This window comes from Podarcis pityusensis (genome assembly GCF_964106645.2).
Source record: "Podarcis pityusensis genome assembly, chromosome: 2".
Taxonomy (NCBI): domain Eukaryota; kingdom Metazoa; phylum Chordata; class Lepidosauria; order Squamata; family Lacertidae; genus Podarcis; species Podarcis pityusensis.
In genome coordinates, this window is record NC_138029.1 from 54,901,048 (window position 1) to 54,927,639 (window position 26,592).

Sequence of the window (26,592 nt, forward strand, 5' to 3'; positions counted from 1 at the left end):
GCCTTCTAGTTAATTTCTATTTATTCTGTTTACCAGGCAACACCAGGAGGATCTGATGGTTGCTGTTGAGATAATGTAGGCAGCCACATTGTAGCAAGTAGCCTTCAAGCCAGAATTTCACAGCTGATACCGAAATTAGGTCTGCACAACTTGTGACCCACCAAGCCAAGTGCAGGCTGGCGGCTGGGCATGCATAACTGAAGGCTTACTGAACTTCTTCCGGTGGCCTGCCTTAGACTTCCAAAACAGGCTCTTTCTGTGTGTTAGCCGAGCCATGAAAATACACGGCTCCTGTGCTATGTCAGAAGTTGTACAGGTAAATCTTGCATAGGCCAAACATAGGGGAAAATATAAAAATATGAGTAAGCGTTAGGTACATGGTTGCCATTGTCATTCGAGTCAAGTCTTTATATTTTTCCTACTGCAGTTTTGATATGGTAGGAAACAGAAGGGTTGCAAACTTGGTTGTGCGTACTTTCGCTATTAAAAAAATATATACTGTGCCAAAGTAGTTGTGAGTCTGTCTCCAGTATAACTTACAGAAATTTGCATATTATATTTACCTTATTGAGGGACAGCAAGTGTATTCTGCATGGTTGGATGCATTTAGCTCTGTTGTGAGTAAGAACACCAACTATAAAAGCATAGTTTGTTTTGGATAGAATAGGTCTGAGGCCTTACTTTACACAATGAGATGTGAAAGCTCAGGAAAACCCCAGAAAAATCGGGAACCTCCCCCCATTTTTCCAGTTCCCCCCAGGCCTTTGCACCTTTATATTCACCCTGTGCCTGCCTGCTAGATCACTCTACCCAGATTGGGAGTTGTTGTTGTTGTTTAGTCGTTTAGTCGTGTCCGACTCTTCGTGACCCCATGGACCAGAGAACGCCAGGCACTTCTGTCTACCACTGCCTCCCGCAGTTTGGTCAAACTCATGCTGGTAGCTTCGAGAACACTGTCCAACCATCTCGTCCTCTGTCGTCCCCTTCTCCTTGTGCCCTCCATCTTTCCCAACATCAGGGTCTTTTCCAGGGAGATTGGGAGTAGGTTGGACCAATTAAAGTCCAGAAAGTTAAAGGGCTGTTTAGTGGAGGCAGCTGAGACAATGAATGAAAAGTACTTAGTGACAATGGTGAAGTTAAGGAGGAGGGATTGGTTTGGCAGGTTTGCTTCCCTCTGCTTTTTCTCATGGTGCCAGTTTTAAAAAAATAAATATATTCTAATTTTCAGGTAGAGATCTGTTCTGCCAATGCTGGCTGGATGTTTTAGGGCAACTGAACTATATTTATTGAATTTGTTCTGGTAAAAAGCAACAAATGTAATGAACCCTCAGTAAGAGTAGAAATGGCACCCATGAATAATTGGGCTGTAATAAGAAGAAATATGTGATGGAGCGTAAAATGATACTGAATGACACAATCCACTGCAAATTCTTCTACTGGCTCACTGCAATAATGCCTCAAAAATAAAACAACAACAACAACCCGGGAAGTAAAAATAAAACTAAACAGTCTCCCCAAGTTAATAAAAAGGATCAATAAAAAAATATTGCAATTGGAAGTGTGAAGACATATGGGACGTATTTTGGATAGCTGTTCTTATGTGTACTCAGTTTTATTTTAGGAATCTCTTCAACAGCTTATTTAAATCCAAAGCAAGTCTTAGTCACTTCTGCTCATTTATTCCTGTATACATAAAACTAGGGCCCCTTTCATCAATGCACACCCTCAAAAAGTGAACTTCACCCTTCTACTCCAGGCCAGCTTCTACACAAACACTCTCACATACGCTCTATCTTCCATCCATGCAAGCAGGAAGCATCATCTGGGTTCAAAGATGCAAAAACCCTCAAGGAGAGTGCATAGCAGGGCCACCTAGGGGGTGTAGTTCTGGGGAGAGGAGATGTGACCTGAGGAGAGTCCCCTGGGCCAGGTAGAGATGTCTGGGGGACTACAGTTAACCACTTGGCCTGAGGTTCCCCATCCCTGTTCTAACCAGTGGGTTGGGGCCAATTGCTTGGGGTGACATTTGGTTTGGAAGACATGCAGTTGGCTTCACCTGTGTGCTTGGAATATGACAGGAAGGCATTTCCCACAATGCTCATGAGATGAACTATTGAAGGCCATTTCTGGCCGTTAGAGAGGCCTATAGGGCAGCTTCTCACTAGATAGTGGTGTAAGCCTTGCAGGGAAGAGTATATGAGTTTTGCCCCAGGTGAACTTGCTTTGAATTCTGAGCTATCCTTTCCCATTGACATCCTACTATTTTTGCCTGGAAATTTTTACTAATTCCTTAATAAAGTATATAAACAATAAGCTATCGGGTTATGAAAGAGTGCAGAATTCCTTTTTTAACCTGCCAACAAATATGTAACCGCTTTATGAGCTCAGATTTTATCCAAAAAAGAAAATGAATAAGGTAGTGTGATACTAGTCCTTCAAAATGGTACCAGGAATGGTTCTGAAATTTTCATTTCACTTTTAGGAAGAATGACGTAAGTTCTAAGTACTGTCAGGAAAGTGGTCTTTGTGAATTTTATAAACAGAATTTGTGCCTCATCAATCAAGTGGAATATTCAAGCATACTCCTAGGATCTGATCCGGAAGATGGAATCTGAAGGACTGGACAGATCCAAAGGATCTTGTGACACTGGGACAATGGGCAACAAATATAGCAGACTGAAGTCCAGTGTTAACATAATGCTTGTACACATTGGAAAAAAACAACTCTGGTATCAAACAGTAACTGCTCCGGTATACATGACTTAAAGCTTTGCTCTCTCATCCCTGGAGACCGGAAGAAGCAAAACATGCTCCTTTTATTCAAAATCCCTTGTAGATTTTCTCTTTATAGGGAGTCTCACAGTGCTTTCATCTAGCTCACTTCCTTCTTGTTGATAACTTTGCATCAGCCCATGTGATTTTAACACACAGCATTTGATGAGCATGTTGGATTATCTGTTACCGTACTTTATATATGTTTTTATAGTTTTAATTCATTTTTAGTCTTAGAGTATTGGGGTTCCTGTACACAACTTACAGGTGGCTGTAAGTGGCATACAAATTATTGAAATAAGTAATAAAAATATAAGCGGGGGTGGGGGGACCCTAAGTAGAGATGGGAAGGCCTGGGGAAAAACCGGAAAAATGGGGGGGGGCAGGTTTTCCCCCCGAAGCCGTTTTTTTCCAGAAAAAAATGAAAAAAATAGTTTGATATAGTTTGAATATTCAGCACACTTTTTTTTTCAATTTTTCCTGAAAAAAATGGCTTTGGGGAAAAAACAGAAAAAACCTTGTGTTACCCCCCCATTTTTCCACCCCCCAGGCTTTCCAGCATCCACACTTTGGAGCTCCCTGCCGGCTGACACCAGGAAGGTGCTTTCACTGTACTCTTTCTGGCAACTGCTCAAAACATTTTCGTTAGGGCCAGCCCATCTGAACACGCAGAAGCTGCATGCGATTTACTTCCTTTTAACCACTACTGACTTTAATCATCTTTTGAATACTCTTAAATACCTGCTTTTAACTGTGTTTTATCAATCATTTTAATGTTCTGTTGTATATTTTTGTAAACTGTTTAGAAGCTCTCTAACCATCATGCTGTTTATAATATACAATAACAAATTCAATTTAAAAAACACACACACTCCTTTTCCTTTCAAACAGAGTTTGAGCCTTAGCGCAACATACTATTCAGTAACTGGATGTTGGTTCCTTCTGGGGCTGGCATGCAAAAAAATTTCCTTATTTGCCCTGGCTGTCCTCAAGTAGAGATGGGAAGGTTTGGGAAAAAGCTGAAAAAATGGGGGGGGGGGGGACAGTTTCCCCCCATTTCCCCCCAAAGCCGTTTTTTAGAAGTCCATGAGAAAAATGCCAAACAGGAAGAGGAAGAATAAATGGAAAATGATAGCAGTAGTTCAGAAAATGAGTTAGAATAAACTGCATGTATATGTTGTGTCTTCTGTTTTTGTTTTTTTAAAGCACTACTCAAAGGGTAGACCTTACATGGAGCTTAAATATTGAGGTGGACCTTAACTTTATTTGCTGTTGTTGCTAAGGGGCAAATCTGATTATTATTTATGTTGATGGTTTCTTGCCCTTTTTTGTTGCTTTTGAGGGAAAGGGGCGTGGTTACCTGTTTTATTGCAAGCACAATACTTTTATATACACTGCGTTTCATGCAATTTGTAAAACTACTCCACACTGAACTTCTTTTCAATTTTTCCAAAATTTTCCATTTTTTTCGGAAAAAAACGGGGGGGGGGGGGGGGAGAGAACGTTTCCCCCCCATGGCTTCAAAATTTCTGGAAATTTTACATCTCTAACCCTAAGTGATTCCATGAACCACCAAGTTGTATTGCAATGTGGAAATAAAAGCACCACTGACAAATTTACCCTTTAATTTGTAAAAAGTATAAGGCACCCATGCCCAGGGGCAGCAATATATCACTATTTCTCAGCATATGCTGCACTGGCAGTATATATTCAGTGTAAACATCAAAGGGTTATTAATTAAGGTACTTCAGGTTGTGTAAGCTGGTGGCCAGCTGGGCTGAAGAGAAAACCTCTTCAATGTTACTGCAGAACACAAATGGCCAGGTGTATATTTCTCTTTTCAGCCTTTCCTGAAACATCTGGTATATGTCGTTATTGAAATGTGGTGTGAGTGGAAGGAGACAACAAATGCTCTTCTAGTTTCTTCCAAAATCTGGAGTTCCTATGAAACACAAGTGAAGCACATGAATTCACTGGTGATATTCAATGGGTAATATTATTATCAATGGGGCAGAGCAGGAAAATGTTGCAGTGTATTCTCGTCTCCTTACAGAAGTGCTTCTGTCCTGGGTACTTACCTGTTTAATAAGGCTCAATATTTGGCCTTAAAAACTATTACAAATATAAAGTAATACAGTGGTGCCTCGCAAGACAAAATTAATTCGTTCCGCGAGTTTTTCCGTCTTGCGGTTTTTTCGTCTTGCGAAGCACGGTGTCGGAAAAGTTTTGGAAAAGCTTCAAAAATCACCAAAGTCTTCAAAAACCTCAAAAAAGGCTACCACACCGCGTGCTATGAGTTGCTCCTCGAAGTCAAGTCGCAACTGTATTAACGGTTTTAAGAAAAAGGAAACAAACTTGCAAGACTTTTCCGTCTTGCGAAGCAAGCCCATAGGGAAAATCGTCTTGCGAAGCAACTCAAAAAACCAAAAACCCTTCCGTTTTGCGAGTTTTCCGTCTTGCGAGGCATTCGTCTTGCGAGGTACCACTGTATATGATAGGATATAACCAAATCTACTGTATCTTTTTGGAAAGTTGCTTATTTGGTTGCTATGCATCTTAAAATATTGTAACCAAATATTGCATAATTTTTCCTAAGCTCAAGGAGCAGGTTTTTGTCTGTATTGGGATAAAATTGAGCTCCTTTTTCAATCAAGATAGCAGTCTGAACCTTTCATTGATTTTAACCAGTGATTCCAAAACTGCACCCATTTATTATTTCTTAGAATTCCTAAGCAATGCTGGGTACGAGGCTGCTATCTGTATCCTTGCACAAACATAACAATGGTAAAGCAAAATGAGAAAATAACAATGGTAAAGCAAAAGTTACAAGCCTATAATATATATTGGTAGCCTTAATACTTACTACTGAATTGAAAAACACCTTTTTAGAAACTTAGATCTTATCAACAGTTCTGGCAGCTAGGTTACTTGGTGGTGATGGATTTGATGATGGGTTCTGGGGTGGAAACACCCATGCATTTAGAAAGAATAAATTTGTGACAATTTCCAGTTCATTTTATGTTGTTTTAATGCATGTTTGCCTGGTGTCTAAGGTTATTTTGTTTATTGTATATCAATCAATGTTGCACTATGTCTTATACATGGGGGGGGGGGGAGTTTTTTACAGTGTGAATTTTGCTCCCCCTCTATTCTTCTCACTCATCCTGTTTTTTAAAAAATACTCTGTCAAAAGTGATGCCAGAATATATGAAAGGCAGTCCTTGAAATTACAGCAGCAGCACTTGTTCCCTTTGAAATTACAGCTTGCTGAAGCTTTGTTCTATATCATTAAATTTGACTGAACCTTGCCCCTAATCTGCATTGCACAAAGGAATGTGTTTTTCTCAGTAGTCATAGAAAAACAGAATGTGGAAAGTCAAACTTGGTGTGCTCTCTGCTACTAAAGCTCTCCATATACCTGTTTATGAAACTAGAAATATGCTTGGTAGGAAGATCAGACAATTTGGCCTTGTTGGCAAGAAGAGGTTCTAGACCTAGAAATCTCAGGTGGGAAACCTGGCTTTAAAAGGCCAACTTGAGAAACAATTTGTATGTTGCAGATCCATGAGTATAGAAGATTTGCTTATTTGTTAGGCTGATATAACAATGAGTTGTTTATTATTATTATTATTGAGAACCAAACTTTGGTTCACTGCCACTGGGTATTGGACACTGGTATTTAGACAAGTCTGATTTATCTCCAGATTTTGTAATTTGTGAAGCATGCCATCTCAGCAGATGTTAAATGCTCAGTTATAGCCAGCACTGTGCACTACAGTTTTACAGACGTACAAATTGTGATATACTGGAAGCAGAATCCAGCTTCCTAAGATTATTCCTAATTATTATTATTATTATTATTATTACTAAGATTAATAGGTTTAAAAAAAAAAGAAGAAAATTGCTAGTCATTATGATTGTGAAGATATGCTTTAGTTTGTGGGTAGTTCTTGACAAAATCCCCAAAGCTATAGGGGAATGTGGTGGGGAATGTGTGGCCTTCCAGGTGTTTTGGTCTCCAATTCCCATCATTCCTGTGTCGCTGTGGCTGATGGAAGTTAGGGTTCAACAGCATCTGGAGGGCTACAGGTTTGCAACACCTGCTATAGGAGTTGCTAAGATTTCCAGGGAGCTGAGGTTCAGTGCCTTGCCTATTCGCATCACTAAAAGAAGCAAAATACAGTGGTACCTTGGCTTATGAACTTAATCTGTTCCAGAAGTCCGTTCTTAAACTGAAACCATTCTTAAACCGAGGCACCCTTTCCCTAATGAGGCCTCCCGCCACCGGTGCCCTTCCACCGTTCGGCTTCCGTTCTTAGACCGAGGTAAAGTTCGCAAACCAGGACACTACTTCCGGTTTTGAGGAGTTTGTAAACCAAATAGTTCGTAAACAGGGCTGTTCTTAAACTGAGGTACCACTGTAAATGATAGAAAATAGGGGTGTGTGCTGAAGGACACATTTTGCAGGAGAAACAATGCAGACTTTCATAATTTATGCAGGTGCAGAATTTGGATTCTTCCTTTTTAGCACAAGTATACAGTGAGCAGTGAGCATGATTCTGTCTGTAGATGTGCTTTGCCAGATGCGAAACCTATTCCTCCAGTGACTGTGCATAAAATTGCACTGTTTCCTTCATCACATTTTCATGAAGGCACCCACTATTTCCTGTTCGTCTGACTGAACCTTTCCTTCAAGTCTCATGCACTGCACACCTTGAAATGCCATTTGCCACCATAAAAATTATAATATGCAAGAAAAGATCTGTAAGATTCTAACGATTGAGCATTTCCCCAAATGCCAGTCTTGTCCATCTCTTTTTATTTCGAGTTCTCATACTCCTGGGTTGATTCTTCTTATGAAATTATCCTGCTTTGAATGAGTAACAGTATGTCAAACAGTCTGCTCACATGAAGAGTGCAATATGGGGGAAACAATCTGTGGGACAGAAAGTGGAAACTTGCTTGAGCAGATGCCTCCCCCCTCCGACCCCCACCCCAGTTCTGCAGATGAAGCCCGTGAGATGCTTCAGTTATCAGAGCAGTTTCATGACATGAAAAGAAGAGGGACTGCTAGTGACAGAAGAGACGGGGGTTTGTTCAGAACCCCCACTGAATATTTTATCAAGAACTTCTCAACTGATAAAGTTTCAAAACTTTTCTTTTTCCTTTAAAGGCGTCCATGGTAAGAAATCTTATCTGAACTAAAACATCAAGACTTTAATTAAAGGATCTTTAGTAGAAAACTCCAATCACAAAAACAATTAAGCCAAATTTGCTATACTTTTAACTAGTCAATAATTCAGTAGTTGGATCTCGCTAATAGACTTCTCTCTGCCACTGTGTTGTTGTAATGATGGCGCATCACCCAGCTCTGCTTTGCAAGGATCAATCGGAGATCAATATTTTCTGTGAGCTTTTCGTGTCTTTCATAGGCTGTGAAAAAAAGAAAAAAAGAAATAGCAACATCGGGCTGCTTCTCACAATTACTTTATCAGGTTTAATAACCCCCCAAATGCCATTTGCCTTTTGTTGCCGCCTCTCTTAGGAAAAACCTCACCCACTAGTTGCTTGCATTGATGGGATATTATTGGTTATTTCTACAGCACATTGCGTATGCAAAGAGCTTTCTTCTAATGCAACTCAAAACAACTATGTGAGTTTGGATCTTTAATGCTTCCACTTATAGGGATGCTGGGTCTTTGAACCGCTTCAGAGGCAGAAGGGAATAAGGATCAAGCTATTTAAGCGTAGGAAGGGCTGTTATCTGTCAGGGATGTTGTAGTTGCCTCCGCTATTCCGGATTGGAGTGATACTCAACTCACCTGTGAGCTCAAGTATTTCTGCTTGCACAACAGGACTCCTCCCCTCCCGACTTGCCCCATTCCCTCCCCAAATTGGGGAGAACCTTTAGAACAGATTTAGGGGGCGCACAGATTGAGAAGAGGGGGAGAATGTTCCATTTCGCAGGGGGAAATCCTTGTGCTGATGGGACAAGAGTCTTAGTGCTGTGCTGGATTCCACCCCCTGCACTGAGCAGATGGTTGGGCTAGGTTACTTCCAGGGTCCCTTCCAACGCTGTGATTCTTATTTCATGATGTGCAGCATCTCTTTCCTATGAAACAGGCCATAGGATGTCTTCCTGCCTTTAAAATAGTCCAACTACTCCCCTTTTTGGAACAAGGGGGAATGGGGCCAATGTGTTGCATGTGCTGATAACTTTTCATTTATATACTTCTGTACTGCACTCTAGATGAGCCTGGCCTGGGATGATTCAGAAACTTCACAAGGATGGAGACAGTTTGATTACCAGTGTTTGGTTACAGGAAACATAACATCAGTACTTTATGAGCTCCGGCGGCTGCGAGTTTGTCTTTCCACAATCAGATTTAGTAGCAGCAATTTACTGCAATTGCACGCATACTGGAAAATCAGTGGTGGCATGCAAGAAGACTTGTTCTGTTCTGGCCCTGAGATTTTGAAACAAGCACCCACTGTGTGTGTGTGTGTGTGTGTGTGTGTTCAAATATGGTCTTTATTCCTTTTACAGGGTGAAATTTTATTAGAGAACCACAGTACCTATTGGGAGAGAAAAAAATGTTTAATTGCATTTCTGTTTTGTAGGACAGAGTTCATTCAGAATGGCAAAGTATCAATAAGAGGATCAGGTCTACTGAACTGTTTCTTAGAAGTTTTTGCACGAACCTTTTTAAATCAAGGAGTGAAAAGGGTAAGCTCTTTAATTTAATTTTATTTTGGAAAAAAAAGTTTTTTCTTTGTTATTGATACATTATGCGTCACCCTTAGTGAATGTGCATTATGACTTTCCCCCCAACTCCTTCCTTAGTAATTTCAGTTGATGGTGTTTGGCAGCTTCCTGTGCAAAATAACTCCCATTATGTATTAATTTAGATTCATAGCCTACATCTACTTCTGGGCTCCTGTCTGTGTTCCATTTCTTTGTAATTTCATTCAGATGGGGATGTGGCAAATGTGTGAAACACAGGTGCTGAACTAAGTGAGAATGTTTATGAGCTAAACGAGGATGGTCCAGCTTTTCATGCCAAGTGGGCCACAAGAGTACTTCAACATGGAGCCGTGCTTCTAATTTTGGGGCCAATCACAGCTGTAATTTTTACAGTATTCCCTAGTCTCTGCTACTCAAAGACACGAAAAATCACATCCAAATCCAGCTGCATGTAGTTGCTAAATACTACTAGAACATGGGTAGGCAAACTAAGACCCGGGGGCCGGATCTGGCCCAATCGCCTTCTAAATCCGGCCCACGGGTGGTCCGGGAATTAGCGTGTTTTTACATGCATAGAATGTGTCCTTTTATTTAAAATGCATCTCTGGGTTATTTGTGGGGCATAGGCATTCGTTCATTTCCCCCCAAAATATAGTCTGGCCCCCCACAAGGTCTAAGGGACAGTGGACCGGCTCCCTGCTGAAAAAGTTTGCTGACCCCTGTACTAGAATATCTACTCCAGGGTAGTAAGGTTTATAAGTGCTGTATCTCCATGACTTTATCCAACCTGCAATCTGCATCAGCCACGTGGTGTGAAAGTTTTAAATAGTTCAGCAATGTTATTGGGGAAAATAGTTCCCAAATATAGCTGATATGAATGAAGGGCACTATAGCTGTTTCTTATTCCTAGAGTGTCATTACATGGACATGGAATTCAGGAGCATTTGGGCAGAGGAGGGTCCTCAGGGCAGGGGGCGGAACTATGCAAATCTCTCCTCTTTCTTTCTCTGTGTATTCCCCAACCTTACTTCTCCATAATCTTGTAGATTTCATTCAGCCATGTGGTAGCTGATAAGATAGTTATATGAATAATTTAAAAATCTTGGCACAATTATTCTGAGAAACGCAAACAATTGATTTCTGGCACCTTTTTGGCGTTCTCCGGATAAATGTCAGAACTTTTTAAGATTGTGCAGATAGAACTGCATCACATCATGAGAGGAAGTGATGGATGCCACATGAGCTCTTCTTTCTATACCTTTTCTAAATAAAGAGAATCATTGATTTTTTTTAACCCCTCTAGTCTGCAGGCATTCAGACCTCTGCTGTTTATTCTGCCAGATAAACCTGGAAACTCATTTTGTCTGAATGGATGCTTGACATTTTTGTTGTAGTTATAGGTGGCTCAAATCTTCTTACAGCTGTAAGTATTTTCTGTTGCTGTTCTTTGGGAGAAAGCTTTGCTTTTTGACCTTTCCATTATGTCTATACACGGCACAAGCAAGGCAAGGAATTCATCAGCAACCGACAGTACACACAGTTTAGGAAGAAATAGATGGATGCACTGTACTTACGAGGGACATGCTTTAGATTTTGAAACAGTCACCTGATACACCTCAATAGGGAGAATTACCTGTATTGTTATAGAGGTTGGAAAACATGTATTGTAACATTTAAACGGTGCTATAAGTATATATTTATTCATCACGGATGGATATACTCTTCAAATCAGGTAGTGTTGCGACATAATTTAGACCCATTTGCCAGATTTGCACATAGCCCCCTGGCTTATTTTGCCAAAGTGTGAGCGGTTTGAAAATCCAAACCAGCCCAGTAACCTTGGTTTTGTTCCTGGCAAACCACCTTGTGAAGCCATGACTTGTTGGTTTATGAGCCACACTTCGTTTCAGCTGATTTGGAGCTAAGTCTGAACCCAGTAGACTTGCTTAACCATGGTTTATTTGGCTACCTGACCTCAGATGCTTGCCCAAACTACAGAAGCATGAAACAAGGGCGGTTAGAAAACAAGCCAAGCCTTGGAGAAACAAGCTGTAGCTTATTTATTTCTCTGTGAGGCAACTCACGTTTTCTGAAACAATCCATGGTTAAAACAAACCCTGGTTTAGCCACTGTTTCTAAAAACCCACTGTTTCTAAAACACGTAGTTAGGATTCATTATCATGTGACTCATTTAGAGGATCCCCTGACTACTTTGGCCTTCCCTGGCAAGTACGACCATACTTGCTAGGGATTATTAGGAAGGGCATTGAAAATAAAGCTGCCAGAGTTGTAGTTCTCTTATCCAGATGTATGGATCTGGTAGATTTGGAATAGTGTGTGTAAAATTCTGGGAATTCCCAGAAAGAATATAGTAGAGCTGGAGAAAGTCCTGAAAAGGTCAATCGAAATGATTGAGGGGTCAGAGGACCTTTCCCACAAGGCAAAGCTAAAGCGTTTGGTCCTCTCTTTTTTGTTTAGACTATGAAGTGAGGGGCATAATAGAGGCTCGTAAAATTTATGTGTGGCGTGGGTAATAGAGAGAAGCTTGTCTCCATTTCATAATAGCTAGAACTTGAGATCGCCCAAGTTGAAATTGATTTGGAGTAGATTTAGGACAGACCAATGAATAAATAATTTATGGGATGTGCTGCAACGAGATGTGATGGCCACGAACTAAGCTGGGTTTAAAAGAGGATTAGTCGAGCGCATGGTAGATTGGTGTGTTATTAGTCATGAGAGCTATAGAAGACCTTCGCATTCAGCGGCGGTGTGCCACTGAATACCAGATGCTGAGAAACAGCAATAGAAAGAGCTCTGATGGAAGGAGGGGATTGGACAGCTCCAGGAGGCATCTTGGAGGTGGTGGCAGGGAGGGGGACACATGTAATATAAATTTCGGGCTGCAGGTTGCCCACCTCTGCTTTGGCATCTGAGCCAGGAAGTATTTGAGGGGAGTGGATCTTGTGTGTGTGTGTTTGTTCTGTGACTTGTCAATCAGAAAAGCTTTTATGCTTGTAAGTGACATGAATAAATAACAGCTCAAATCCAAGAGAAGTATAAAAAGATTGTTTTTTTTTTATTATCAAATTGGTCAAAAATGTAAGATGGAAATGGAGTACAGTTGGACCCACAATGTCACTAATGGCTTTTGTAACAGATGACCTATAATTGAATATACAAGGGAAAATTTGAGATTGGGAGGAGAAGGGATATATAAATATTAGAATTTAAATGACCATGACAGGGTGATCTGTTTTCCTCTTTAAGATCAAACTGATAAGTATAATAGGTTTTTTTTGGGAAACTATATTTGAAAAACTGCAAGATTTTTTTCAAATATGGCTCGATGAGTTTCAACAAGTCAAGATTATATGGTAGAATACCTTGAGCTATTTCAGGAAAAATCCTTAGATTATTAGGGAATATTTTCAGATAAATTATTATAATTTTTACTTGAACACGTATACTAGAGAAACGTTTTAAAATATTGTCTAGATTGTACATTACATCTATGTAATGGTGAGAATCTTAAGATCAGTTTAACTACTTGACCTATTATTTCTTTTATCATATGCTAAAGAGAGTGTACTTTTTGAAGACATGTTGAGAGTAACCCTATGCATGTTTATGAAGAATCCCACTTTCTTTAATGGGACCTGCTCCCATGTGTCATTTGTCATAGGATTACAGCCAGTACCAATTTGCTAGGCAGCGAGTCCCATTTAACTCAATGAGATCTACTTTTAAGCAAGGTAACTTAGGGTCATGTTGTTGCTAGGCCTTCGTGTACCAGCTAACAGGGAACCAGTGAATATCTGTGCAAAAATATATGTGAGAAAGGAGTGTTAAAAAAAAAAAAAGACCACACATGGATACCCTTGGTTAGATTTTGTGATGATAACCAATCATTTTATGTCAAATACTGTTTTAATATGTATTGTGTATAATTCAATATGTAATGAATTCAGAGGCTATGTCCAGGAGGCAGAGGGTAGTGGGGTTCCGCTGCCACGGAAGTCCAAACTGCACCTACTGAAAGTGCAGACTGTTGCGGAGGTACTGCCTGTTGTTTTCCTGCCAGAGGTAGGAAGTGTAAGTCCTTGAAACAAGCCATTTCAGAGGCAAAGCAGTGCAAGGCAACAATCTGCTTGATCCTAAGCTTGTCCATTTGCTGCAGAGAGCCATGGTGCAGTGCTTGTCTGGAGCTGGTGCAGCAAAAACTAAGAAACACCCACCCACTGTTTTCTGCCCTGACCAGCAGAGATTTGGATAAAGTGCTTGGCTCTACCTGTCTAAGCAACCTTGGGGCAGCATTAGGATTGCCCTGCCTGTTAGCGGATATTCAGTTGCACTGAAGTAAGTGGGAACCTTATGTAACTAACTGTGTCTGAATCGAACAAATAACTATGCTATGAAGTTAGTAATCTGATGAGTTTTTGAATTAAAAGTTTAAAAAGTAAAGAAAAGGGCTTTTAAGCCACATTTTAAAAGATGGTTTAAAAAAAAATTAAACATAATTTTTATCATTTTAATAGGTAGGAATAGGTTCCTTTACATTTCAAGTGCATCATGTTGTAAGGTTAACATTCTGAAGCTTGATCTCATGTGTCAAGATTTAAGCACAAGAGCTTTAGTTTAAAGGAATATATTGATCAGACTTTGATTGAGCCTCATCTAATCGAAAAGAACAGTGGTGCTTACTAATAGCTGTCATTTAATGTTTCGTCTTCATTTCATAAATCTCCCTTCTCTGCTTCCTTAAGCCCCTCTGTCAAACAATTTCCCTTAAAACTGCTGTGCTAAGAGGAGAAATGAAAAAGCAACTGTCACAGTCTGAACATAATTGATTCAATAAATAACATTTTTAAATTCTCAAGGCAAACCTCGGGGTTTTCACTTATGTCAATTAACTACTTAGTAAATGGTGGTAAACTTAATTTGGACAGATGGGTTGTGCTAGCCCATTCTCACTTCCTCTGGAAATGAAAGAGAAAGAGAAAGCATTTTCCCTGATTTTTTTTAAAGTAATGTTTGGCTTGAATTTGGAAAGCATCACTTTAAAAACCTTTGCATTACTTGATGATAAAACAAACTGAGTGTTGGTCTCTTTAGGTTATTGCTGTTTGGAAGTGATTCATATTTGTCATGATATTGCACTATGGGACAGGAAACCTGCTGTGTCTTTTTTTGAGGGGAGCATTCTTCACTATGTGGGTAGAAACTTCCCTTTTGCTAAAAGGGAACAGAGAGATCCTGTGGCTGCAGAGCTTTCGCTCATGGTCATTGTTCAACGCTTGCCCAGGTCTGAGATGACAGCTGCAAAACAAGTAGCATGTAGTTAATTACCACAACCAATCTGCCAAGTTGTGGTTTGCATATTGCTGGTATACTTCTCATAGTTGTAACAGACTTAGTCCAGGGCTGAAATAATATTCTACACTATGTAGATGTGCAGGTAAAGAGGAGATTCCCCATCTATACATCCCACAAATGACAACAAGGCAAAATGATGCTCCAGCTCTAGTTTCACTGTACTTAAAATAGCATGTATGAGTTGTGAGTAGGCACACAAATCTGGAATGTCCAAAAGTGTGACCTGATGATCACCAGAACCTACAATCCCCATTTCTATATGCAGGGCATGAACTCCACTGCTGAGCTATTGCTGTCCTCAACCATGTGATCCATTCTCCTTCCTTCCTTCAGATCCATTGATGTGAGCTTCAGTGCACCATTGCACTGCTCTGTCATCAGGTTGCCAGTATCTTTGAGTTAAGGAGGACGAAACAGTAGGGAATGAAATGGATGACAAACTATCCCTGGAGAGGTTACCTGTTTGGTCCCCTGTCACTGAAGCAGAAATCAAAAGTCTTATTGAGAGGCTTTCCCTAGACAAAGCTCCAGGATGGAATATGTTGCCCCACCCCAATCTTTTGTATGGACCCAGAGTGGTGGGCACCAATCTTGGCATCGCAGTAAAGACTGATATATTTCCTTAGTGATATTGGTCTTGATCTGCTTAGATGATCTCTAAACAGAGAGGTTCAATTTGTAAAGCTATTGTGTGCTGGTAAAATGTTCAGACGGTTCAAAATTACTGTCTGTGTTCTTTTTACAGGGTGTTACGATAATGGAGAAACTTCTACAAGAACAGTTTGGGAGCCCCTTTTTGTAATGAGGAAATGTGAGTGTGTTTATACTGTTTCTTTTATAAGAATGTGATAATCAAATTCAGTAGTTTTCATAAAAGTAATCCCCCCCCATATATTTTTCATGGAGAACAATGTATGTATCCTTCAAGTAGTTCTAGAAATGAGAACAAATGGCTATTGATTGGTTTGTTATAAATGTTCTCCTAAGACACACTTTTTTGTACCTTACAGGAGGAGAAATCTCCATGTTTCTAAAGTAGAAGCACAGCAATATGTCCTCATTACCAGGCCTGCTACTTGCTGAAGTTAACTTTATGGGTTATATTAACGAATAAGGAAAGACTGAGTTGAAGGAAGACAATTGCCTACAAACTAAGCAGCATATGTGGAATGGCACAACTTAAAATCTGTGAACCAGTGTGATCATGGGGAACGAAAATATGGTTTGGAAAAATACATCACTGTGTAGTTGCACTTTAATCTCCCATAAACTAATCATCAAAAAGATTCCCACCCACCCCCTCAAAAAACCCCACACACATTGGCACTACGGAAAGACTATCAGCCAAAAGAAACAAGATTTTACTCTTGTTTTAATACATGGTCCGTTGTTCGGGGCAGAGAATCTATTCCACAGCAGTGCAACTGAAATTGAGACATTTTATTAACAGGTATTGTGAATCTATGTCTCATGAAGGCTCTGCATGAACTGCAAGATTATTTTAGTTTCAAAATTCTTGTATTATGCAAATACCATTCTTTAAAACCTCCAAAATGCTATTAATGCGTCTCCAGTTTGCCAGTGTATCCCTCTAAAATGTGAACTGTTGCCAAACCTTGCTAGTTTTTCAAGCCTACAAAAGCTTCTCAGAATCTTTATTAACTTAATGCTGAATTCAGTGGTAGCCCTCTTTAAAAAGATGGAAAACTTGTTTAGTCTTTCAGTGCTTGTAACTAGGTAATTGACATCTAATTAAGTGGTAAGTTGACATAAGGGCTCAGGTTTTCGTTTCTTTCTTGAACATTTTTGGTAATGTTGTTTTTTTAAAAAATGTGTGTGTACACCATTCTATCTTCAGATATGAAATGTTACTTGAATGCCCTTTTCTGAAATAAAGGAGAACTAACGCTAGATTTGCAAATTACTAATAATTAATAATTGTGTGCCACAATGCTAATAAGTACTTAAATGTCTGCATATATAAAAATTTTCCTTTTTATTTGCACAAAATGTTGTCAGCGTTCTACATTAGGTGAAGTGCTGGAAGGACAATTAATAACCGCAATCTGGTAACTCCTCTGCGCCGGATAGACATTGTAAACATGATATGGTCTGCTGGGTGATGCTTAGGTACACATTCAGTGTTAGAAATATTTAAGTCTTGGTTAAATAAAATATGTTCTGGAGCAGTAGGGAGGATTATGTTGTTTTGACATAAAACCATGTCCTTTTCAACCTTGTCACCTGCAGTTTTATGGCTGAGATTGCTGGAGCAGTCTGGATTAAATTTAGATTTACCCGGCACAGCAGTTATGTCAGGTCATTTTTAATTCATTTCCTTTAGCAATGAGCCAGCCTAACCAGTCATTTGAACAGCTATTTGACAGCTGGCTAATGGGACTGAAAAGTGTGCCAACTGCCCTGCTGGCTGCCTCCCTTTCTTGCTCCCTCTCGCTAAGCACGTTGAAAGCAAGAAGAGGAAAAATAGACACGTGTTTCCAAGCCTTCTCAGTGCTGAGAAGCAACTGAGCCCTTAAGAAGGAAGGATCTAAGGATCTGTGATTTAAGTGTTAAAATAGGAATGCAACAAACAGGGAAGCTGGGTGTGCATTTGAACTGAACTGGAAGCAGGGTTATGGTATGAGCATTGCCAGTGACAGTACCTCATAAAGTACTGCAAGCGCAGCACTTGGGCATTAAGCAAATCTGCTTTTGCCCTTTAAGTGCTCAGATGAGTCCATAGCACTGTTGTGAAATAGCATCTGTTTTGTCTGGGAGTCCCCCCAGAATTCATCTGCACCAGCTACCTAGAACATACTACCTGTTAACCTAATACCTGCTGACCGGTATAATTGCCTTGGCACCCTACTACTCTCGGGCCATTTGGAAGAGGACAGGATCTTGTGCAGTAGAAATCTTGCACTATTTAATGCAAGGGTTGTCAACCCAGTTCCTACCTCCCACTAGTGGGAGTTTCAGGATTCTAGGTGGGCGGTAGGGGGTTCTATGGCACAAGCTGAATCCTCCTTCCATCGAGCACTGGTGGGCGGTGAGGACGTTTTACCATCAAGAAAGATGCATTAGTGGGCGGTAGGTATAAAAAGGGTGACTACCTGGTTTAATGAGTAACAGTCTTCCAGCTGGAGAGGTTTGAGATCCAAATAATGCTGTTGCAATCTTGTTTCAGGGAGTGTGTATATAGTCTCTGCAACTATATTAAGGTCAGCCTTCTTGTTTTTTTTAAAAAAAATAAGGCAAGAGAGATAATTACTTTCTTGAATTTTTTATTATAGTCCTCCTTGAACACTATTGTATGTCAGGCTCATTAGATTCTTCCTCACATTATGTCTCTGACTTGCTAAGTTGTAGCTAACACCTGCTTTACATGTACTCATTGCATTCCAGGAAGCTAGAAATTTTCATTTTTATATAACATCAGGTCTTACAGAGTTTGAAGGAGCTCGTCTGCTTTTTTCCAAGCAGTTCACAGAGCCTCTCCTTTTCCCATGTGGAGATTAATCTCAGCGTTTAAAAAGGGAGCATCTTGTACTGTTGATGGATGGCACAAATACATTTGTATGTCAGGTGGTGCAAATATGGCGATGTATCAGAAAGCAGCTTTTCTAAGGCCCTGTCTAAACAGTACAATAATCTTAAAGTGCCCTCTGTGTGGCTGTTGTGTGGAGCAGCGTACCATATGGACTCCTGACATCCTATTGGCAGTTGCAGGAGGATGTAATGGAGGCACAGCAATGTGAAGGCATGGGAATTCTTCTTGCAATAGGTGTGACTTGCATGGCGAGCCACTGTGCGTCTCTGTGGAGACTGTAAATGTATAGATAGGTCTACCTCAAGTCACACTGCATGCACCACAAAACCTTTCGGCATGTATGTTCTCTAATAGCAAGGCCTACGCAATATCACAGATTGTTTCAGTTAACCACAGGCAAGGTTGTTGGGTGCCTTGTCAACTGCATGTTTGCTTGCAGATTACAGGGCCTGCTACTGGCTGCTGAATGCTTGGATATAGCCCTCAGCTTTGTAAACTACAAAACAGCATTGAAATGTAAGAATGCCTGAACACTATACTTGATGTCTAAAAGCAACCAACTTCATGAAGTGCCTTTGACATCTGTGTCTTGATAATGTGATCTAGAAAGAAATACAGACTCGTCCCCACCTCCAGATGTTAAACATTAAAAATGTTTTGAGAACTTAATTCTTAGCCCATAATCATTTGCAATATTTTTACATTAACAGCTATCTTTCATTATCCCAGAACTTGCTTTGTGGTGTATATGTGTTGCGAATCAATTGTTAAGGGAATGGGTTAATGAAATTATAAATGATGTTTTTCACATCCATTTCTGTAATAATTGTACAACTCATTAAAAAAGGTGTTCTGATCATTCGTGATGTTTGCCCTTCAGATATTCTTATTGATATTCCATACACTCTGTTTCTCTCCTAAAACGTATAACGAAAACACACACACCAAACCAGGTTTCAAAATGAGTTTCTTAGAAATTATAGGCAAAACAGCACAAAGGATGACTCCTGTGCAAAAAGCAGGAAGGGTGGAGAATAACAAAATGGCCACAAGGTTATTCTAACTTGTCAGGATTGTGAGTTGAATATATTAATGAGGAAAGAATGTCTTCCTCAAAAATTCACCATTTTTCATTCAATGTCTTAATACTGCACACAAAATTGCTTTGATAAATATGCAGCAGAAAAGTCACGAGCTGACATCTGGGGCTGTCGTTCTCAAGGGTTTGGTAAAGTAATAAAATGGATTAGCTTTCTGTTAAAAAAAAGGAAAGATTTCCTGGTGAAACATCTCCCAAAATCAACCATTTTGAGGACAACTGATGCTTAGACACCCTGATAAGTTAGGATTTCAAAATCTGAGTGTCTGATTTGACATTGTAAAATGATTAGCTATGTAATCAACAGATTGATTCTACACATATAACCCCAAGACAGGTCTTGGTGAATTTCATAGTAAACACAGTTATGCATATATACCTGGGAGTAAGCCCCATTCAACTACTGGGGTTTACTTCTGTGTTAAGGTGTCTAGCACTGTAGTACTGTGGACTATTGTTCCAGGAAATGCAGCATGTTTTAACTTTTAGAGACCGGCAGACACCCCTCTACCTGTGGCATGTATGTAGAAATTCAAGGGACTGTGAGCAAGTTAGGCCACATGGAATCTAGCCACATTCTAGGACTTTAACTTGAGGCTGTAACTCCATCTAGGATTTATCGCTTGCCATTCTTGTGGGGCTTCACTGCATTGTATATGTGGTTCTGCCTTATAAGAACTTCAGTAATTGCAGTTGAGCATGACAAACATCACTGTTGCTAATAATGAATTCAAGTGGTGAGTGTCAACAGATGTGCAGCCAAAATAGGGCCTCTGACAAACAAGAGGGATGTTTCAGTATGCTTGGCCAGGCTGGTGTATGCAGAAGTACCAAAAAAAAAAAAAAAAAAAAAAAATCTTTAAAAAGAAGTCCTTCCCCAGTACTGGCCCAATAAGTACTGGGCATGCTTAGTAGCCACAGAATATTGAGTGTGAAAAACATACTAGAAGGAAGAATGAATTGACCTGCTTGATTGACCATTGCAGCTTATGGTATCCCTGGAGGAGGGGATGGTGGTTTGGCACCTTGAAAAGGAGCACTCCTGTTTGGGGATGAGAATACCTAGTGACATTTTGTGCTAGATTCCGTTGCTCTTTATTCAGATACATAAATTTGACTGATATCTAACACATTTCAATGCAGTATGTCAGAACTAGCGATGGTCTGCTCCACTGAAATAAAGTACCTTTCACAGTCATATATTTCCTAGAAATGGTGAATAGAAATGCAGAATGACCTGTTCTGAAACTGTCACTTGTTTCATTTTCTAAGTGAAGTAGCAAATACAAAGCCTTCTGTTTATCACACAATTAGACTGTGTACCTTTTTGCAATAATTTAATCTGGCGGTTCTCTGCAACCCACATAAGCATTCATTCCAGCCCTCTTTTTCCTGCCCCCCATTCCTTCCATGCACATGGTAGAAATATGCTGGTAACCACACATGTCTCTGATACACAAAATATGAGTATGCACAGCTGATGAACCCAGGCAGGGCGAAACAAGGTATTATTCCGGGAATCCTTGTCTTGAGTTCTTTTGTCTGATACCTGCATACAGCAACTATATTTTGAAAAGGCATATGTTAAGATCTTTTGTATTCTTCGTCTGATACCTGCATACAGCAGTTGCACACAACAACTATACTTTGCAAAGGTAGATGTGGAACATTACAAAGAAAAGTTCATCTTTTGCAAGTACTGCTCCTTAAAGTTGTGTTTGACACCTGTATTCACAAAGACATGCATGGAACACAAAAGCTTCTATTTGGACATTATGTATATAAAAACTGATCTATTTGTATTTCCTGTTTTATATGTTGGTCTTTAATTGTTTCTACTCAATTAGATAATGTGAAAAGAGTTATGATTATATGATGTATAAAGAATTCATATAGTTAAACACAGCCTGTTACATTGTGGGTATATTTGTTAGTTGGATTTACGTAACTATAGGTTTGATAGTGATGGGTAACCACACATCGCCCGTACAACATATGCTCCACCAAAGGGAAAGCAGTCCATCAGCATTGCAGGCACTGTAGCCATTGTCCGGTCTGTTTCATTGTCTGCGGCTCCTTAGCAGGTCAGGGAGCTTTGTGGGCACTGCAATGCTGGAAAGGGCATGAAGGAGCGTTCATATCGGCACACCTTCTCACCTTGCCATTCCACAACAAGAGGAGAGAGTCTTGACAATATCCCCTCTATCTGTTGGGAAGCCCTCTGGAGCATTAAGGGATCCTTCTGTAAGTTTCCTTGGGTTCACCATTTCAGTCGGTCCCCCATCTCTGTGGAGGTGATAGCTGCCATGAATCCAAATATCACCAGCAAGTGGTCTGACCATGACAACAGGGTCTCAGAGACACTCATTTCCACCCCCTCCACTTGGAGCAGAAAACAAGTCAAGGGCGTACAATGCACACCTAAGCATGTATAGTCAGAAGTAAGCATGTTCAGTGGGGCTTACCACCAGGAAAACGTGCATTAGATTGTAGTCAATTCATTCTCTCTTTTTTTCCAATGAACTCTTCTTTCAGGAAACAATATGTTCTTATGCAGCCGGTTTCTCAAAAGCAGTATACAGATCTTTTTGGCAGGGACCTTGATGTACGATCAGTTTTAGCTGTAGAGGTTAAGGCGGTAGCACACAGTTAAATTAGTGTGCAATGTTACAGAAGGAAATGACAGCCTGTCATGTAATGGAGCCAAATGAGAAAATGAGTGGATCCTGCCCATCATTGAAAATAGTAACTGAGCACTTTATGGACAAACAAGAAAAGAGGTGCATGTAAAAGAATTCTGAAGACAGGATTTGCCAGGTTTTTCAAAATTAAAGAAAGGTGGCCTGTGTTGTCAGAAATGTCTTGTCTCACAGAGGACAAGGGGTATATTATTTGGGAATTGAAATGGGCATCTGAAGAGGAGAGTGAAAACGTTGAAAATTTAGGGAGAACAGTATGACAAGCAAATTGAAGCACACTGGTAAAACTGGAAGACGGAATATGAACAGTAAGTTTGCAACGAGGCCTTTCCATATGTTCACCTTTAAATTACAGCCTGCAGATTAGAAAAACATTCTGTATTCTTATATTTCTATGAGAGCTGCTATAAACAGTATCCATCTTGGGGCATTGCACCATGAACCTCTCCAAAGGGGTCCACAAGAAGGGCCTCATTTGCAGATCTCTTGGAGGAGGGAAATGGCACCGGCCAACATGAAAAAGTGTAGAAAGGAGAAATCCTGAGGAAATATAAAGGCGCAACACTAGAATATAAGTTGGGGGGGGGGGAGGGATCCAGTCTCAGTAAATGTCTTTGATTCAGTGTAGTCTGTCTTACACACATTGCATGGCCGAACTTTTAACAAGCAAAAAATTGAGGTAAATTAGGTTTTAGGATCCATATGACTGCAAGCGCCTTTCATTTATTGGTCCAAATCAATTGCCTGCAACGGCAAACGGCATGATTGCTTTGTCCTTCAGTGAGCAACCTAAATTGCTTTCCTGTTTTAACTGTACCTTTTTGCATTTGAGCAAATGGCGTGGAAATCAAAGAAATTCTAGTCAACAAGGGCAGAAGGAGTCCCTGAGGATGCTGCAAAGTGAGTTTAACAGAAAACAGGAGATCTGACAGATGAATTCCTGAGGGGAAGTAAGTTACAAAGGAGATAGGAGGTTGGTGGAAAGAGAAAGTTAAATTTGTCACAATATTGTTTAGACTCTAAACTTTAGAGTGGTTGCTTTTAAAGCCATCCGCCTGTATTCTTTTCACAGTTAAAAGTGTGGTGAGTAATGGGGAGGGTTTCTTGGGACACACTAAACTGAGAGCAAACCTCAAATGCTATACTGTACAGTGGTACCTCGAGTTACAAACACTTCGGGTTACAGACTCCGCTAACCCGGAAGTAGTACCTCGGGTTAAGAACTTTACCTCAGGATGAGAACAGAAATCGTGTGGCAGTGGCGGCGTGGCGGCAGCAGGAGGTCCCATTAGCTAAAGTGGTACCTCAGGTTAAGAACGGTAAGAACGGACCTCCGGAACAAATTAAGTTCTTAACCAGAGGTACCACTGTAAAGTGAACATTTTAGGAATGTGCTTTAGCTGCTTTAGAAGTGCAGAAACAATAAGGACTGCATACCAGCTGCTGGGGGGAAGCTTTGGTTGTGGCTGCCACCATGGTGCCAGGTGGACTTCTGGCATTGGCACAGGCATAAGGTAAAAAGCCTTCAATATCTACTGAATGTTCATGAACATTTGATACTTGCTTTCTACACCTACTGATATTTGATTGCAATATGTGTTTACATTGTGTGATCATTGCGCTTCTGTTTAAATCCCTGGGTTGCAACGGAATATGTGTGCATATGATTGAGCTGTACACCTTCATTTTTCTAACTGGCTTAGTAATCCATCCTCTTGCTGGAAGCAAATGTGGGTTGATATGCCAGTTGGTGCCTTGGACTGCAAGAGTATGCACACATCTGGGAGTAAACGCACATGAATGAGGTAGACTCTACTTCTGAATAAACATTCATAGGATCGCACCACTAGTATGCTTTTAAGAATGAAACCAAGTTTCTGTATTCCAGACACTGAGCTAAAAGTGATCTCATTCAGTTGTCAAGTTGTAAAGAATTCAACTTCCACCCGAAGCCTATCCTCAAGGCCATAGTAAATCTTCATGTTTTTTCTGTCCATAAAGCTTTTGATGATGAACAAGCTTGTCAGAACCAGAAGATGGCTTGCCAGAATTCCTAGCACATGGTCAGTCATTAGGAAATATTCTTGAACATGCCATCTGAATTAAAATTCTGTATAGACACATTGTTTTTGTTACTATTTATTTTTGAAGTTTAAACAATTGACTGCATAGGGATAAACAAAAAGAACAGCTGGAGGTGAATCAAACCAGTAGTGTACCACCTGTTCACCCCTTTATTTAGACTGCAGCCCTGTACTACATAACTTGGGAATAAGCCCCACAGAACTCAACAGGACTTTTGAGTAGATATGATTGTACTGCTAGTATATTATGGCTACCTAAGTTTCTGAAGCTGTTGAAACCGGAGTAGCATTCCATGGTTGGATAGTTTGGTATCACTTAATTAATATAGACTCCACATTATTACCTTGTGTAGCACTCTTGTCATAGCTTTACCACACAGCCAGTGTGGTGTAATGGTTAAAGTGTCAGACTAGGACCTGGGAGACCAGGGTTCAAATCCCCCCTCAATCATGAAACTCGCTGGTCTTGTGCCAGCCTCTGCCACTCAGCCTAACCTACCTCACAGAATTGTTGTGGGAATTAAGCAAGTAGGAAGAGAGCCATCTACCCCACCTTGAGCTCCTTGAGGAAAATGGCAGGAAAAACACAGATAAGTATTTAACACTGGGACAAGGGTGGAGAAAAATATGAAGGTAAAATGTGTTTGTCCTTACTAGTTTCTCCTGTAGGATCCAACTTCCTATTTACCGTAACTTCTTTCCCATCACAGAGCCCTCGCTGTCCCATTTTCTCAGCTACGTCCTATTCTCTGCCTCCACAGATGGACATGTTATGTGTGCCGTAAGATATGACTAATTCAAATGAAAGTTTAACACAATTAGAACAGTTTGAAATGATGAAAGCTTGCATCAAATTCTCTGAGAAGAAATGACAAAATTAAATATAACCAGAAAGCACAAACCTAAGATATACAAAGTTGCAGCAGCAGAGATTTAGGAATGGTAGAAAGAGAAAATAATGCATAAGGGCTGTGACTTTAACCCCTGCTGAGGAATGGTAGGGTTAAACAGGCCAGCTGTGGTGGATGGCAGGCAAACAGCAATAATCAAGCATGAATTGGCCTCCACACTGTCATAAAATCATAGAGTTGGAAGGGATCCCAAGGGTTGTTTAGTCCAACCCCCTGCAATGCATGTCACTTCCTTCCCTTTCCATGGTCTGCCTTGCTGGCAAAAGTTCTGCCTAGCTGTTCAGCAAACAGAATGGGGGAGCTCTGTGTTGGAGGAGCAATGCTGGTGTTGCTGGAGGCCAGAAGGGCTGGGCAGAGTGATGTTAGCACCAAATCCAGTGCTGCCACCCTCCAGCCTGTTGAAAAGGGTGTTTGGATTTCAACCTTAAATACTTTCTTCGTGCCCAAATGATTTCATAACATATATCCAGATTCCAAATGCCATAGGAGTTGTTTCTATTTATCCAGTGCATTTAATTTAATTGCCATTTTTCCTGTTACATAATGGAAGACAGATTTGCCCTTCCCAATTCCAGCGATTGTTTTTACACTGGCAGTCTGAAACATACAAATAAATTAAAACTCCCAGGTGCTTTACAGTAGGCCAGGTGACAGCCAGCATTTAAAGTGTGTACAGTGGTACCTCTGGTTACGTACTTAATTCGTTCTGGAGGTCCGTTCTTAACCTGAAACTGTTCTTAACCTGAAGCACCACTTTAGCTAATGGGGCCTCCCGCTGCTGCCCCGTGATTTCTGTTCTCATCCTAAAGCAAAGTTCTTAACCCGAGGTATTATTTCTGGGTTAGCGGAGACTGTAACCTGAAGCGTATGCAACCTGAAGCGTATGTAACCCGAGGTACCATTGTATGTGATCCTCCATCTCTCCATCACGTGTGGTCTATTTGCAAAGTGTGTGTGTGTGTGGTTTTTGTTTTGCTATACAAACATTCCAGCAAAAGTCAAGATGGATCATTTTAATATTAATGATCCCTTACCTAAACTAAGATCATGGCCACTTGTCCCATCACCTCCTGGCAAATAGAAGGGGAAGAAAAGGAGGCAGTGAGAGATTTTGCTTTCTTGGGCTCCATGATCACTGCAGATGGTGATAGCAGTCATAAAATTAAAAGACGCCGGCTTCTTGGGAGAAAAGCGATGACAAACCTAGACAGCACCTTAAAAAGCAGAGACATCACCTTGCTGACAAAGGTTAAAGCTATGGTTTTCCCAGTAGTGATGTATGGAAGTGAGAGCTGGACAATAAAGAAGGCTGATCGCTGAAGAATTGATTCTTTTGAATTATGGTGCTGGAGGAGACTC

The 26,592-nt window shown here is 40.4% G+C and overlaps 1 protein-coding gene and 1 long non-coding RNA gene across 4 annotated transcripts in view; one reads left to right on the plus strand and one right to left on the minus strand.

Annotated features, from left to right (window-relative positions):
• Nucleotides 1–26,592, plus strand: part of PRELID2 (PRELI domain containing 2) — a 57,081-nt gene that overhangs the window by 15,760 nt on the left and 14,729 nt on the right. The window contains exons 5-7 of one of the 3 annotated variants that reach the window (XM_080997301.1): nt 9,394–9,499; nt 15,636–15,701; nt 15,901–16,125. In XM_080997301.1, coding sequence (XP_080853427.1) covers nt 9,394–9,499; nt 15,636–15,692 — 163 coding nt within the window. In that variant the 3' untranslated portion in view covers nt 15,693–15,701; nt 15,901–16,125. Of the gene's footprint in view, nt 1–2,482; nt 2,827–9,393; nt 9,500–15,635; nt 15,702–15,900; nt 16,126–26,592 lie in introns of those variants that run through there. The other 2 variants (XM_080997302.1, XM_080997303.1) reach the window with 2 other exon arrangements.
• On the minus strand, nt 18,135–21,291 carry LOC308472439. The gene is made up of 2 exons (XR_013983518.1): nt 20,983–21,291; nt 18,135–20,944 (listed from the first exon to the last, which is right to left on the minus strand). It is a non-coding gene; the product is annotated as an uncharacterized lncRNA (long non-coding RNA).